Source organism: Mustela putorius, unplaced genomic scaffold (genome assembly GCF_011764305.1).
Source record: "Mustela putorius furo isolate JIRA1106 unplaced genomic scaffold, ASM1176430v1.1 tig00000129_pilon_pilon_pilon, whole genome shotgun sequence".
Classification (NCBI taxonomy): Eukaryota; Metazoa; Chordata; class Mammalia; order Carnivora; family Mustelidae; genus Mustela; species Mustela putorius.
This window is the reverse complement of record NW_025421290.1, coordinates 25,483,855-25,501,398: the sequence shown is the minus strand read 5'-3', so window position 1 is coordinate 25,501,398 and position 17,544 is coordinate 25,483,855. Positions and strand designations below refer to the sequence as shown.

The window sequence follows — 17,544 nt, the reverse complement described above, 5'->3', positions numbered from 1 at the left end:
AGGTTCCTTTGATTTGTAACAGTTTAAGATCTTATTTTTAAGTTTATCTGCCAATAATTTGTGTTTGAATGATGCTTGTTTAATGTTTCTATTTTACAAATGCATATTTTTATTTGATCTTTAAATGTTTACTACTTCTAAAATTTGAATTAGATGTTTTCCTAATGTTAATGTTGTGATTCCTGAACACTTAGAGATAAAACATTGGCACTGATACCGGCATTTATCTGAAATCAGTGCTGAGGGTCCCAGGTCACAGTTTCTGTTTGGGGACAGCATTACCAAACCCTACGTGCAGACGGGCAAAAGATGGAGAATGTGAACGCACACAGCTCAGGCTCTTGGTCCAGGTGCGGCCACTCACAACCAGGAAGTGTGCAGCAGAGGACAATTGGGTAGCCACACGAAACCCAGGCCCAAGCCATCCGAAAGCGTTCCCCAAATAAATCTTTTGCGCCCAGTATTCTTCTGTACTGTACACTGTTCTTCCTCTGTATCCAGCTGGAGAAGACTTAATCATGCCAGCCCAATTTGTTTCTTTAAATTTTGTATAGCGAGTGCCCTAGGGCCATTTTTCAATGAAGATTTTGACACTGGGTACTTTATCCTAGAGAAATCTTAAGTCCTTGTTTTTCCAGTGCTTTTTTGTTCATCGCTTGGAACATCGTTAAGCACTCAGTACACACAGGTGCTATTATTTGTTCAAACAAAGTTGAACGCAAGAAGGAAACTGGTACCATTGGCAGGAAAAAGCAACTTCTCTCCAGACATTAGGAACCAATGAGAATCATGGAGCGAGCAGGTGGGGTGGGGAGGACTGGTGAGTGGAGTGCCCCAGCCGGCAGTGTGGGTGGGCATGGTGGACTGAGAGTGAAGAGGAGGTGTGGGGCCACCCCCAGTGGCAGAGCCAGCAGCAGCCTGGCTCAGGGCTACGAGCCCCAGTGGAAGACCATGTGGAATGACCTCCTCCAGGATTCTGCCATGCAAGTAATACCAGCATCTGAAAACCACGATGGAGAGTTTAATCAGAAGTATGCAGCATAGTTACATCACTAACGGAGTGGAGTTTGACGTTTAAATACACATTATGACCTATTTGTCTCCCCAGAGGTTGCCAAAAGCGGTTCACAATAGTTAGGCTTCATTTTGTCCATAGTTCATGGCATATTCAAAGTCTCTAAAGCTGACAAGACCATCTGAGTCTTGATCTACTTCCCTGGAAAATGAAACAAAAGTTATTTCGTTATTTACAGATTATTTTTTGTCTCACACATTAAGAGCGTTCCACAATCTTTATTTCTTTGCATGTTTATGAGAGGCACCTACTTGAAGGCAAACTTGAAGCCCATTTTTTTTCTTACATTGATAATGCCTACAGAGGGAAGGAAAGGAAAAGGTACTTACTAAAACCTACAAAAATAATACATTCCATACATTTAAAGAAATAAAGCCAAATGCAAGGGTTTTTAAAGAAAAGCAGAAATGGTTTTTCTAATCATCCTGCACATTCTTTCTGTGATATACTAACAAATATATATGCATCACACAGCAGAAATGTGGAATAAACCAACGAGGGATAAGAAAAGTGTTTGGGGAATAAATAGCAGTGACGGGGACAATGACTGACACCTACACTGTGCTGCCTTGACGTTCCTCATCTTATTGAATCTTGGCATGATGCTGGTAAGGGTCCACTTTACAGACAGAGACACTGATCTGGAAGCGGTCCATCAATTTCACAAGATCACACTGCTGGTAAGTAGCAGACGTGGAACACAGATCAAGACCACGACATTCCCAAACCAAAGCTTTCAAAGTACTCCACTGCAAGGCGGCCTCCCTACTTACACAGAACAGTCCAAGGAGAAGGGGTTGTATTGCAATTTCACGTGGCTAACTCTAGCTCCAGAAGTCTTCACTGGCTTCAGGTGTGGTGTTAAATCCTCACCTTCTGGTGCAGAGCGGTAAAGATGGGAGCCTCTGGCTGGTTGGCTGAGGCTGTGGGTGGCCTCAGTTGGGATGGCCCTATGTGTCCTTAGAACCACTGAGACAGGAGCATGGCTCCCTTGACAGGGCCAGAGAAATAGCACCCTCTCCACATGGGTAAGATAACACATGTCAGAAGGACAAAAATCACAGCATTAGAAACACATTTCAACCAGGACCAGGAAAAGTAACATTTATTTAAGAAGTGTGTTTGAGGGATGCCTGGGTGGCTCAGTTGGTTAAGCTGCTGCCTTCGGCTCAGATCATGATCCCAGGGTCTTTGGATCGAGTCCCGCATCGGGCTCCTTGCTCAGCAGGCTCTCTCTCTCTGTCTCTGCCTGCTGCTCTACCTGCTTGTGTTCTCCCTGTCTCTCTCTAGCAAGTAAATAAATAAATAAATAAAATCTTAAAAGAAAATAAAGAAGTGTGTTTGAAAGAGTAACTGATGAGTAGTGGTCACAATTCCTCTTTGGGGGGCCTTCTAAAACAATACATTACATTCCTTATGTGGAGCTCCTGTGGTTGACGCAAATTATTTGTTGAAACAACAAATGGTATCAACCATGACACAGGGCTTTTTAAAGCAAAGACTGGCCCAAGTAACAGAGCCACTAATCACTGTAATAGTTTTAAAGCAGGCTTTTAAAATATTGAATTCTAAAATAAACTTTCTGAATATTTCATGCCAAAGTCTCTGAAGTCTATAATGGTTCTGGATAGTGATGATAATTTTTCATTCTTTTGAAGTACAGAAAATCCCTATTTCTCTGCCCCAGGGCAAAACCATGTTGCAGTGTGTTAGCGTAAAATGACTGCAGACTGCAGAGGCCATTATTCTTGCTACTTCTTTTGGTAAAATATACATGATGATTTCATGCTATAACAGGACCAAAAGCAGAATGTTAGATCTCTTCTAAGGGATTAAAAATAATCAGTATCACATGTTACTGACTACGGAAAATAAACCTTCCCTTTTATTAAATTAGATAATTGAAGATTCTTAATATTGCCTAAGTATTTTTCCCAAGGAATTGGATTAGATCAGTGGCCTTTTTTCTTTCCACTCTGAACTGGTATGGTTGAACTATAAATCCCAGAGGGTAGGTTAAGAGGATAACCTAGAAAAGTAATGTTTGGAATAAACTGCTTCTGATAATATTTTCTCAGTATGTTTGTTCACTTACTGAGATGCTGAATGTTTGTGGAAAAGGGAATCCCTTTTTCTCAGTAAATAACCTTCATTGTAATTGCATTCACTTATTTTTCTTGTTGTCTTTGCCAAAATTTCCCATCATAAAATGGGCATGGTATAACCAAGAATCATTAAAATGGAAACATTTATTCATAAGGTTCGTAGTGGCATTTTATTCACATAGTGAATGTGAACATTGTGTTTATATTTAGAATGAGACGTGGTAAAATACCTCCTATCTTCTGACTTTTCTTCCTCATTCTGTGTGTGTGTGTGTGAGAGAGAGAGAGAGAGAGAGACAGAGACAGAGAGCAGGTCTGGTTGTCTCAAGGAGGGTAAAGAGGAAATTCACATTTCAGAGCTATAATTTTAAAAGCCGAAATATATTATTTTTTCGAGGATGGAATTATCCTGAAGAATGAAGGTTTCACAGCACCCACACTTGAATCGCCGCGTGATCGAAGAGCAGATGTGGCTGGCGGTTAGAAGCAGTGTGCGCGGAGATGAAGAAACGTCATTAGGTAGTGAGTTTCATCATTCCTGTTTACTGCATTCCCCCTTGGCAGGCGCTTGCTCTGGTTCTGGAAGGAGGGTGTGCTGTTTTGGTGTTACCAGCACTCACGGAGCACTAAAATACTCCACCACCTCTCACTCCAACTAGAAATGAATTCGGGGAGGATGAGAACTTTCTCTTGTTTCTGGCCGTGTCCCTACCTCTCAGCTCACTGCAGAAGACACATGTTTGCAGAGTACATCAATTTGTGGAATCAGTGGATCTGGAGAAACACCTGACAACATTAGGGAATATCCACAACCTTCCACGAAGGGTTGGGGGTCAAAGAAAGAGAGTACATCATCACTGCTTTTAGAGAGTCTGGAAACCAGCCAGAGAGAGAACGCGTGCTGATGAAGGCCCTCAGGAACCATCACTCAGGGACCCATAAGGAATAGTCAGTGGCGGTCTCCACGCCCAGTCGCATTTTGTAAACACAGACTAGGTACGAGAGAGACCAAAGCGCGAGATGAACTCTGGCAAACAAGGCTGCAGAGCAGAAGACGGATGGAAAGAACCGCTTGAGTGTCGGGCTGAATGACACAGAGGGAAATACAGAGCAGGAAACTGGAAACTGAGACAGAAGCTAGCCACATCTGAGTCTAACCTGCCCTGCAGCCGAAGCCCGAGCATTCCCATTGGGCTAAGTAGCAGCTCTTCCACCAGACAAGTGGATATAGATACAGATGAGTATACGGGCATCTATTTCAGCACTGGCTTTTCAAAGGAGTGAACAAAGCTCCCACAGATGTACAAGAGGAAAAGAAATGCTATTTGTTAACAACAGCAACTGCTTTCTAGAAATACAGGTCCAGTTAAATTGAAGCTTCCTGGTTTGCTTGCTTTTGAGATGCAGAAGCAAGATGTGGGACTGATTTGTGGAGCAGACTCAGGAGAGCTCAGCTGCTCTGTGTAACTCAGCATGAACAATTTAGGATTCTCGGGTGCAAGGGGGATGCCAAGCCAGATACGAGAAAGATGAGGAAGAATGGGCCACAGAGAGGCAGGAGATGGGGATCCTCCATGAAGGGATATGGCCCCTGGGAAAGTCTGTGAGGGTGCGGCGATCAGAAGTCCTTTACTCAACCGCTACGTTTACCGTGTGCTTCAAAGGTGTCTGTATTACTTGAGAGAACCTCCTGTATCTTCACCAAGGAGTGCAAAAGGCAGGCTCTACTGCAGATGGTGTGTGTGTGTGTGTGTGTGTGTGTGTGTGTGTGTGAGTGTGTTGTGCGGGGGCTTCTGTGTTGACTTCGAAGCTGAAGACTGAGTTAGGAGATGGGTTCCATTTGAGCAGGTGCACAAGCCAGCAACAACTGTGGGGGATGGTTTGATGATCTATCAGCCGAATTAATGCAGAGGAAGGCGTGAGACTCACGGGCCTTCCAGATACTGTAAAAACGCTTCAGAAGTGCTTGAAAATCCTGCAGGGTGTGGAATGGGGCTCCCAGGCAACACTGAACTGTGACATACAGCAACACCCAGGCTGACACTGGGACACATTAAGAATTTCAGGCAAGACCAGACTCTGTCCACTTAGCTAGGTTCTGACAGTTTTCTGTTAAAATATAAACATTTTCTGACTCATCCTGTAAGTGGTTATAATTACTTTCATCAGCATGAGCTTTAGCATTTGTCTGTTACATCCTGACTTGTTAAGTGAGTTTCTGTTCTCTTCTTTTCGTGATGCTGTGTGGACTCCAACAGCCCGACTTAGATGGGCTGAGACCCAGAGGCTAGGTGGGTCCCACCCGGAAGGATCCAGGCTTTCACACTGAGAATCTCTCACTAAGGGAGGCCAAGAGTGTTGATTTAATACATTGTGAAGAGAAACAGAGGGGGTTTTCAAATTTTAAATTATATAAATAGTGACTGTTTTTCACAAGTAGTGTTTCCTGTATGAAAATATTTACATAATAGCTATTTCTTGTAATCTTTAGAAAATAGCTATTTCTTGGAAAATAGTTTTTGTAAAGTAATTCAATTACTTTACATGGCCAGTTCTCCCAAGCCAGATTTCAGATTGGAGTATGTGCTTTTTCCCAAGATACTTAAAAAAAAAAAAAGGGAAAAGATTATTTAAAATTAAAAATGAAGAAAAGAAAGAGGCAATGGTTTAATCTATTACATTGAAACAATGGAATATTCTCTATCAAAATAATATAGAGAATATAAATGTGATGTTTTTAAGTGGAAACAAGAATATAAACTAGTATGTATTATAATTACAATCTTATAACCATCAATTTCATTTGGGCAGAATGTGGACGCGAATGTGAATGTGAAATGGTAAGTGGAAACTTCTCTTTGGGGTTATTTTGTCTTAGAGTATTTTAAAATATATATATATTTTAAACACACTTTTTTTTTTTTTAAGGTCTTATTTACTTGAGGGAGACAGAATGAGAGAGAGCGAGAGCATGAGAGCGGAGAGTGTCAGAGGAAGAAGCAGACTCCCTGTTGAACAGGGAGCCCAATGCAGGACTCAATCCCAGGACGCCAGGATCATAACCTAAGCCGAAGGCAGTCGCCTTATCAACTGAGCCACCCAGGCGCCCCAAGTATTTTTTAATATTATTGATATTTTTCAACTGAAGGAATATTTTCATTCAGTCCAGATTTTCTGAGAAGATGGCCTTATTTTACAATGTGTAAACCCTCGACAGCTAGAGCAGTGTTTGGTTGGCTAATCTTTACCATGGGAGGCTGTCCCGGGCACCGCAGCCTCTCTGGGCTCTACCCTCCTGATGTCCGTGGCACCCTCCGTCCTTGCTCGCCAGCGATGACAGCCAAAACATCTCCAGATATGGCCAAGTGTCCGCGGAGGGACAAAATCGTCCGTAGTTCAAAACTACCAGGCTAGAGGAACCACAGCCGGAGGCAATTCTTTGGAACATTCCAGCTACATCTACACTTACTACAATAATTGCTCTAAGGACTTAAAAAAAAAAAAAAAACCAACAGATGATTTCAGGGGCAGCTGAGGCACACGTTTCTTGGATGGGTTATGCAGATAACTGTCCCAGTGCTCTGCCCTGCTCACACTAAGGCTCTGAATTGAGCCCAGAGAAGTCCGCACTCGAGAGGCAAGCTCTTGGTGTGATAACAGAGCCGTTGACAGGCATATCTGTGTTCCCAGCAAATACACTGACAGACAGCAATTATTTTGAGTTACTGTGATAGTCACACAGGGTTTTGAAAGTTGACGCTATATTTGATTCACCTGCAACATGAATGAGAAATTTAATGTGGAGGCAAAGATTTAAATTAGAAAAGTTTTCTTAGTGGAATTTTTGGGGTGGGGGAAAAAAAGAGAGAGAATCTCTTTCTCTTTGATTCTTTATGGAATAATTTAAACTAAAGTCAAAACTGCCATCACATTAGGGACAAAGCTGTCATCCTGACTGAACAGTGAGAATAGAAATTACCCTCCAAGCAAGGAGCCCCTGCTGGGGATGAGAGGACCCGCCAATTGAAGATGTGATGATGACAGCTTCTCCCGCAAGCAGCCTTCTCTTCTGAGGAGCCCGCTGGTTCTTTCCACCAGCGTGCTTGCCTCTTTGTTGATGAGAGTCCTGCAGGGCTCTACGGCAATCCGGTTGGTAATGTGTTTATTAATTTTACCTTTTTAAAGACACGTGTTAAGAAAAGCCATTCAGACATGCAGGAAAGATAAAAGAGATGTGTAGATGGTTTCTGGTCTTTTCTAGGTTCCTGTGTGACTTGGGCTGTTCACCAAAGTGTGGTGGACTCCCTGTGAGCCCACCTCATGTTCTCACCCCCATCTTTTAGCCCGGTCATGGCTGGAGGACTACCCCTCGGCACACCCAGTGCCAAGTATCTCTAACTGTCTTCCGGGGACCACTAACACCCAGATGTGGCCCTCACACAGAGGCCGTCTGGAAGTGTGAAAAAATAATGAGTGGACACCCCACGGGCCAACCCATGCCCAGGGAGGGAGCAGGCGCCAGTGGATGTCGGCTCTCTCCTGTCCCTCAGGCAGGCAGACAACTCTGAAGTTGTCCTCTCGGCTCCCTGGAGGTTCTGAGGGGATTGAGTGCTAGTTGCTTCCAGAAGTAACAAATTTGGTTCACAGACCCCTGTGCTGGCTTGCCCTCAGTCTCTGTTCTGTGCTTGCTCACGGAGGTTCTTTCCCAAACAAGCTGCATGCCATTCCTCACCGAAAGCCCAGCTTTCAGGAAGAACCCAGGCTGAGACATGGCGGAAAGTTTATTTTGAGAGATGGAAGTTCTCCCGGGGCATTTAAATTGCCATCAGCCATAACATGTCACGTCAGATTCTCATGCAGGTGAGGGGTATCTCACTACCTGAAATAGATCAGAGTGTTCCTCTAGAAACATTTTTAGAGCAAATGAAATATTGCCTTTCAGAAGAGCTCTGAAGTTTGAAGCTCCAGACAACTGAATTGCCAGGGGTCACCAGAAAATGATAGGAGCAGGCTTTTCTGTCTAATACATGTGTCTTACTTAATACTATTTAGTCTGTCAGCAAGTCATTATTCTTTTAGCAGGAGGACAATACTTTCCTAAGTATAAGAGAGGTCACTGGCTTTGTGGATACAGAGGTATAGCCACGGACTGGCCAAGAGCAGGTGGGGGAATTGGGCACGTTGGCTGAATTGGGAAGGATAAAAGGCTGGCCAGACCAGATCAAGAATGAAGAATGACACAAGCCAGGCAAAGCTTTGGTCTCATTAAGATCAGACTCAACTTTCTAAATGAAAGACAGGGTGGATTTTGTTAGGTCCTTCCCCAGCATCTATCTTATACCTCTGTGCTACTCAGCAGCTGTGGGATTTGGGTGAATGGCTTGCCACCCCAGGCTCCAGGAGGGGCAGCTAACTGGCTGAAGCCAAGCACTATAGTCCCGCCCTCCTCACCATAGGGATTGGGTTTAACGATCAACTGGCCGGTCGGCACATGGCACTTCTCCCTTGGCCACTGCTGGATGGTAAGAAGTCAGTTCGACCATAATGAAGCCTAGGAATTCCGTTTGTGAGTTAAGAAGAAGCCCTTTCCTTGGAGAGTAGGGATGCAGAGGTGAGCTGGGCAGTATAATAGTCCTTTTTCTACCACAAGGAAGCAATCTCTCCAGTGGTGCACTGATTCAGAAATTTTCTGTACATGTGCATAAATGTCAATTATCAGCCTGAGAATGGTGCTTTACACAGTGAGAGAAAGAGACAGAAGAACAGCAGAGTGAGCTGTAGCCTAATCAAACCAGGCCTGAAGCATGCCTGAGGTCAAAATTTTTAGTCACCTGACCCAATGAAGTCAAGATTCAAAGATTGTTCAAGGCGGTCTGAAATGAATCCCTGATATTAACAAATTAAAGCATCCTGACATACAAGGGATCCCATCTGAAGTCTCTTCTCAACCTTGCAGTATCTGGAACTTGGTAGACATAGAACAGACACTCATAAGTACAATATTTGTGAAATAATTATTCCATTTTGAAATGAACCCTAAAATAATTCAGATTTTCTTGTTGGGTGCGATCTCAAGATTTGGGATTACTCTCCACAGTTCTGGATTCTGAAGAAGTTACTTTTCTTGCCGCATCCAACAAAAATCTCTATTTGTAGCGCCTTAACTGATTATGTGCTGAAAGAGGCTATTGATGGGACCAATATGGTTTTTTCCTTACAGAGCGACAGGACAGATTCTCCAGTCCAAGACAAAACAGAAAAATGGATGTGAAATGCAGTCACAGCTGGCAAAAGTGATTAACTATAAATAATGACTCACTTTGTCCTATTTACTAGGTTTTAAAAATGAGGAGTCTTATTTAAAGCTAGAAATATTTTAAAAGGAGGAAAGAATGTAATTTCAGTACGCTTGATTATTGACTACTTGTGGGCATGTGGGTAAATGCGATCAACATACAGCCCAATGTCTCACTTCCGGCAGAGTGTCATATTCCTTCTCTAGCAAGTGTTTTAGCAGAGCTGCTAATAAATAGTGACATGATCTTTTTTCTCAGTTTGAATCTCTGGAAGAGAAAGTGATGTAAGTAAACAGCACAGATCAGGCAGCTTTAAGGATAAAGAATAAAACCCAAAGTGGAACATCTTTGAACCAATCACAAAAAAACCTGGTGCCTATGTCTTTGGGTCACTAGACCTCCCATTCTTTCCCCACAGCAGATCTGTGTGACAGGTTTGCTCTGAATAGGGCAGGGGGAAGGCAACAGGGTCCAGCAGAAACGGCCCAGGAGGGAGCTTTCATCTCAGCGGGGCTGTGTGACCTTGGGCAAGTGTCTTAGCTGCTCTGAAGCCCAAACTCTTCACTTGTCCAGAATGGCTGGGCTATGACTTGCCAAGATTTGATACGGCTCTAAATTTTGATGAATCTAAGCTGGATCTTCATATACAACTTAGTGTCTTTGTGCACAGAACATTTAAAAATACAACCGAATTCCTATTAGCTATTTTTGCCTTCAAAAAGTACTTTGAATCTTTAACCCTGCAGACAGTTGTAAAGAACCATACATATATAAATGTAAATGGGGAAAAAATGATCCTGCCTTCAACAGTGTGAAATATGAATGGAGATAAAGCCATTTCTATTTCAAATATATAATCACTTCAGCTGAGATATCTAGTATCATCTTGAACTTGATTATGAGATAAAAGAAATGGGACAGAGATGGCAATCATTTAATCTCTTAAGAACAGCTATTCTGAAGAGCTTTTCACTCTCTGCTCAATAGATTTCTCGCAGGTTATGATCCGGCTAGAAAGAAAGCATAATGATGAGGAAAATTATGTTTTCAATAACACACGCTTTTACAGTATGAGTCCTTCCACAAAGGAGGCAATAAAATGAACTCTGACCACTTTAACAGATGGCGTAATGGCTCAGTGCACAGATGTGGCCTCTCTGAAAGCAACAAGTTCATATCCTTGACTGGAGGTTTAGGAATGAGCTGAACTTTCAAGTGTAATGTGGGAAAGATTACATACTCCCAGACAAGAAAGTGGAGTATTAGTGGACTCAGAGGCTTGGAGAGATGATCCAAAAGAAAAGGCTTAATGAGCTTCATTTTGCTAATGCAACAAACAGACTTGAAGTTGAAATATGAACCATAAACACTCAAGTCGTTTATAAATCCCTGCTAATAACATTGCTAGCCACTGTGTGATAGAAAGCTTGCTTTTTAAAAGCATACTTCCTCGGAGTCAGAAGATACCGATTGTCAAATAATGCTTATCTTCTCTAATAGTATCATGTTTTCAAGTAGAACATATATTTAATGTTAGATGATAGGGAGACTGGAGAGTTTTTTGTTTGCTTATTTTTTTCCTTTCTTAAAAAATGTGAAGCTCAAGTTTATCTGGAAAAGGAAATGTGCCAGAAGATTCAGAATATTTTTTAGAAAATACACATAGTAGCAAAATAGAATATAGAGCTTCAGTAAGTAAAACAGTGCCATTAAGACCCAGCAATCGGTGAGAACAACATCCAGAACATGTACATAGGAATTCACCAAAGGTCAAAGGGGCATTTCAAATCTGTGGAAATAGAACAGTTTGGAAGGAAAAGGAGCTGGGATAATGGGTTATCCATTCTGACATGGGTGAAGTTTGATTCCGAGGCAGAGCTTGTTATATGTTCCACAAAACTTAATTCCCTCTCTTCCTGAAAACATAGCTAAACCACATTTTCCAGCCTCCTTTAGAATTAGATCAGACTGGGAGTCCTGGCAATGGAATGATAATAATATAATAATAGAGAAACAAAAACTAGCCATTGCTTCATCTAATTAAAAGCACTCACATTTCAAAGGAGAGCACAGGACCTGACAGTCACCCTAGGGACTGTGACATGGCCGAATTACACTGTGTTAGTTTACCCTCACCAGAAATCCAAGGGACTTACTCCATATAACTTAGTTATAGAAACGTTATTTTAAAATTTGATAAAGTCAGGTTTTGTTTTTTCTTTAAAGGAGGACGCAGGAATTTATAAAAATTAATATTTTTAATTGCTTACACTTTCGTTTTAAGTAATTCATTTAAGAAAATAAGATTTTATATCTCAGCCCATTTTCAGTTGATGTGCATCACTGAGCCAGTAGGAAATCTGGCCTTAGTTCAGAATAATTACAATAAATTACTTATGCTTTCGTTTACAACGTGCTCCCACCATTTGAAACCTCTGGGTCTGTGGACAATAATAAACAACATAAAAAATGAATAACGTTTCATAATGAAACAATTCTCTCATATTATCAGAAGCTCTCTATTAATAAAGTCCACTTAGAATCACAAAGTCACACCAAATGGAATGACCATGAGGACTTTTAATATGAGAATTTCACTCAAAAGAGATAAAGGAGGTTCGCAGGGCATATGACAAGTGTTCAGAAAATTATGAAATGCAGAAAAGAACATGGCTAAATTAATCAAATGCTTGACTAAGACCAAGGGACTCCAAGTTCAGAGGGGATATTTTAGGACTGAAAGCTGGAAGTCCTCCTTCATATAACAGCTAGAAAATGGGACTTGTTTCCTATCCCTGAAATGAAAATAAAATTCTCAAGGTCGGTATAGGGACAGGGAAAGAAAAGGGGATGTACCCGCCTTAATGAGGTCTCAGAAATCCCATGATACCCCCGGGCCCCCATCCTCTCTGCTCCTGCCCAGCACTGAGAATTACTTTCCAGGTGGGTGACCACTGTGCCGCAAGCTGGCATGGCAGTGGCTTTGTTGGGTAGGTGGGCGGGGGAGAAGAGCCTTCAGATGTTTCGGGCTGAAAGAGGAACTGGCTCATCATGGTTTCAGCAATGTGTAAATCACTTAAGAGTACTGGGGTGCTGGCGGGGCTCTTCGTAGCCTTGGGAAGAAACTGGCCTCTCCCATAAATGGCCACTCTAATACTGATTTCAGGGATTCAAATTACTAGTCCCATCCAGCGTGACATTTTCTGCCCATTATCTAGTCTCTCCTGCCTCCAGGCAGGACCACATCATTGATTACGGAGATTTTCAGCCACTAAAAAAGATCCTGATCATCATTAAAGACATTAAGTGTTGATCTGCGCTGACTAAGTGAGTTAAAAGGTTCGTGCCCTTCTAGTAACAACTCAAAGAGGCGATTTCAGGATATTTATTAAACAAATTAAGTATTTACATTATGCTCAAGCACAGAGGCACAGACACCGAGCGCATAAGTGTGAGAAGATGAAACCAAGAAAATTTATGGCAGCAAAACTCTGCCTTGTCAGTTTCCTAGAAGTGGGTGCTGAAGACCCACCAAATGCTTGGGAATGAGGTTGAATTGGGGAGGATCAGTGGTGTCCTGTTGACCACCTGCACAAACCTTTTTAATGTAATTGAACTAAGATAATCAGAAGTTCACCCTGATTCCAAATGTTTTCCTTCTAGAATGTATAAAAAGCGGTGATTAGGGATTGGAGAGACAATTTAGGAAAACTCCTTCAAAGCCTAAAGACTAAAGAAAATGGGTATATTTCTCCTACAATTCCCCCCCCCACACACAATTAAAAATTTCAATGCCATCATAATGATGGACCTGATTTAAGAAATATTTACTTTAGCTTATGGTGAACACTATGGCAAAGTTTTCTTGAATAGAGCAAGACTCTGTCAATACTAGATCATCTATGTCATGATTATTATGAGTTTTCCTCCTACTTGGCCATAACCTTGCAGTGAACAGAGACCAATACTCCTGTTCACAATGCTGTTCCTATTCCTGGCACACACTGGCTGTAGGAAATCTGTGATGAATATATGAACATGGGAACAGGGGAGTTGGGAGAAAAGTATCACTCCCCATTCCATGATCTTGAACCGATTGCTATGATCATTATTGCACTTTGCCTTCTGACTAGCATAAGAGCATTTTATATACTGCTATTTTGAACATAATATAAACATTTCCCCCCATTGCTATAGTCTTTTTCATTTTTAATGGCTATATGGATTTATAATGATATACTTATTTGCTGAATTTTCAAAAAGCCCTTTTGCTTTTATAAATGTATCAGTGAACATGTTCAATAAAAATGCTTTTTTAAAGAAATAGGTTACTGAGTTCATTTGGTCATTCATGGGACACACACTAAGAGCCCACTGTGGACCAGGTGCTTCAGGTTCTGAAGATGTGGGGAAGAAAGAAACAGAGATCCTTTTAGTCCAGCCAGAGAGAGAATGAAGTAATTCTGAGTTAAATAAAGTCACCAGTGTGCTAAGTACTCTGAAGGAAAGAGAGAAGGTGCTACAAGATGGTGGGACAGAGGATTGAGCAGGAAGGTCTGGGCACTGACCCTGAGGATACAAAATGGGGCTGAGATCTGAGGGATGAGAGGTAGTTGGGAGGTGCAGAAGGGCTTTCCAGGCAGAGGGAACAGCATGTGCAAGAGCCTCGTGACAAGAGAGAGCAAGATATGTTCAGGGAATGGATGGAGCCACCGCGGCCAAAGCATAGAGTGAGAATGAGCATGGAACTCAGTGAAGCTGGAGAGTGAGTGGGATAAGACTATTCTGGAGTTGGAAGGCCACGGAAGAGTTTTGGTCATAATCAAAGGAGCCCTGATGTGCTTTAAGGAGAGGACTAATGTGCTTAGACAGAAATTTTGAAAGTTCATCCTTGCTGTAGTAGACAGAATAATGCCCCCCCCCACCAAAAGATGTCTAAATCCTAATCCCCAGAACACAAGAAAATGTCACATGAGAAAAAAAGAGTAGAGCTGCTGATGGAGTTAGGATTCCTGACCTTAAAATCGGCAGATCATTCCAGATTATCCAGGCGGGCCCTATGTAATCTTGAGGGTCCTTAAAAGTGGAAGGAGGAGGGGCACCTTGGTGGCTCAGTGGGTTGGGCCTCTGCCTTCAGCTCAGGTCATGATCTCAGAGTCCTGGGATAGAGCCCCACATTGGGCTCTCTGCTCAGTGGGGAGCCTGCTTCCCCCTCTCTTTCTGCTTACTTGTGATCTCTCTCTATCTGTCAAATAAGTAAATAAAATCTTAAAAAAAAAAAAAGTGGAAGGAGAGAAGTAGAAGACTCAGTAAGAGTCAGCGAGAGCTTAGAAGTTGCTAAGCTACTGGCTATGAAATGGAGGAAGGTGCGTGAGCCAAGGAATACGGGCAGCCTCCAGAGGCTCTGGAAGGGTAAGGAAATAGATTTGCCTCTCAACCCTCCAGAAGTAAGGCAGCCCTGCTGACACCGTGATCTTTGGCCAGCGAGGGCCACTTTGGATTTCCGATCTCCAGAACTAAAAGGCAATACATGTGTGTTAAGTTACTAAGTCAGCAGTACACAGTGACAGTGGCCACGGGAAATTAACACAAAGGGGGATGGCAATGAGTTTGGTTTCAGATATTTAAGCTTTACGTGTCCTCGACACAAAGAATATGAATGTTTGGAAGTATTTGCCTGTTTAGCCACTCACCTAACAAGCTGTGATCTTTAAATAAAGTTATATATTGTTCATGACCTCACTTTTATCATCTATGAAAAGAAAATATATTTAAGGTTGCTCCCAGTTCTAAATCTCGGAGTTTATAAGCTTGGAAAGAAACAAATATGCTATTCACTTAAGATTCCTGTCAGTACCTGGCAATCATTGGGGAAAAGCAATATTAGAAAGAGTAGAGCTAAACTGAAGGGGGAAAAGATTCCACTTTTAAAAAAGTATCTGAAATATAAAATAATAGGGAAATACCTTAATAAGAAATGTGTTGAATTTGTATAAAGAAAAATACAAAATTCCACTGAGACATCAAAAGGATATTTGAAAATGTGGAGGGGCATGCCATATGTGTATTGCTGGTTGGAAAGACTAAATGTTGTAAAGATGCCAAATTCTCCCCAATTAATTTATAGGTTGAATGCAATTTTCATCAAAACCCCAAAGGGAGATTTTTGGAACTCCACGAAAGTGATTCTCCCATTCATCTGGAAAATAAACAGGCAGAAAGTGCCGAGAACAATATGAAAATGAGGACTACTAAGTCTGAGAACATATCATACGAATTGGGGGGATAAAAGGTGTGTCTTTTGTGTAAGGAGACCAGGGAATAGAAAAGCTCACAGTCTGGAGAGGTGTGTGTACGTGTATTTAAAAAAAAAAAACAAAACCTCAGTACAGAATATGATAATGAAGGCACTGTATACAAACAGGGACTATGTAATAAATGATAATGGAAAAACTGGCTATTTGGAAACAAAAATGTTTCGATTGCCACTCAATGATATATACTGAAGTGAATTCTAAATACATGAAAGTGACAGATAGCCTGAACATTCACAGATTCAAACCCACAATGAAAATGGAAGTGAATATTAACCTGGTCTCAAAAGGAGGAAAGCTTTATTAGTATAAAAGTAAATGGAAGAAATTGTAGAGAAAAAGATCACAGATTTGAATATATGAAAACTTAAAATTTCTGCACTTCAAAAACATCATAAAAATAAAAAAGAACCGGAAAAACAGTTGCAATAAAAATGGAAACAGGTAAATGCTCTCACTAAAGAAAAAAACATGAGCAAATGACATGAATAGATAATTCACAAAAGAAGGAATAGAAAGAATGGATAAACGTGTGAAATGTTCAATATTACAATCAGTGGAAAACAAACAAACAAACCAAAAATGAGATAATACTGTCACCTGTTAGATCAGAAAAGATGTGAAAAGTAAATAACATTTGGTCATTGCTGAGCACACGGTGAGAGGGGCATATGCTGCTGGAGGAACTGTCATTCGTTAATTAGGCAATGCAGTAAGAAGAATCAAGAGTTGTAAAAATGGCCCAAAAAAGCTCATACTCCCTAATATGGTATTGCCCACACCCAGGAACCTCTCCCAAGGAAATAACAAAAGTGCAGACAAAACATGGTCAATATAGAGGTCTTTAAAAAGTGAAAAATAGCAAAATGATAGAAAAGCAAAGATGAAAAAAACAAAAACAAAACAAAAAAACAACTCTCACGTATTTGAGCAACAAAACCTCGGAGAGCAACAGGAAAGAAAAAATACCAGAATATTAACAATGATTGTCTTTGGCTTGGTAGGAATGAGGTTGTTTTTTATTTTCTTCTCCCCTTTCTCTAGTTCCCAAACAGTCTATGAGCTACACACGTTACTCTCGTAACCGCAGCTCCCGCAAAGCCCCGGCCCGCACACCCACGCACACGTGTGTGCAAGTGCACAGCAAGCCGCCTGAGCTCTCAGCCCACGCGCCCCTGCCTCTCGTCTATTCTGCCGGCTTCCTGTTCATGCAATCAACAGCTAAGGGAAAATTCACGTTTGATAACATCATCCCGAGCTAGGGCCAACAAAGGAAAGCCATCCAGCGCTTCCAGCGCTCAGAGAGGATGAGTTTATGAGAAAGGAATGAGAGCAAGGACGCACCGGACCGCGCCGGGAAGGAACGCGCGTGTCCGCATCTGCAGCGGGGACCGCGGCCCCTGGGGTCGCCGTCTGCGCGCACATTCCTCCGCAGCCGGCTTCCTTCCGTGACTGCATGGTCTGGCTATTCGACTCACTTGACACTCTTTCATAATAAATACCTCCCCGTATGGAAGTTTTACTGAACACAGCTCCCAAGGGGGAGAGAAAACAAAACAAAACCCTTTTCTTAGTTCCAATCAAACCGCAGGGATAAAACAACTCCGCTTCGTGCTTGGTGTGACAAACTTCTGGAGCGCGGGCCTGAACAAACACCGTGATGTGGGAACCTTTCTGCCCCCCTGAAGTCAGCTGTCCTGAGGGCGCCGGGGCTGCCACCCTTGAGTGTCACATACTCCAAAACACGGGGAGAA

At 42.0% G+C, this 17,544-nt stretch overlaps 1 protein-coding gene across 2 annotated transcripts in view; it reads right to left on the bottom strand.

The window, feature by feature from the left end:
• Positions 1-1,001: 1,001 nt before the first annotated feature.
• The window catches only part of EFCAB11 (EF-hand calcium binding domain 11), a 139,251-nt gene continuing 122,708 nt past the window's right edge, over positions 1,002-17,544 (bottom strand). The window contains exons 6-7 of one of the 2 annotated variants that reach the window (XM_013057697.2): positions 1,327-1,372; positions 1,002-1,216 (exon numbers count right to left, since the gene is read on the bottom strand). In XM_013057697.2, the coding sequence (XP_012913151.1) occupies positions 1,178-1,216; positions 1,327-1,372 (85 nt within the window). In that variant the 3' untranslated portion in view covers positions 1,002-1,177. The remainder of the gene's footprint in view (positions 1,217-1,326; positions 1,373-17,544) is intronic. The other variant, XM_004739076.3, reaches the window with a different exon arrangement.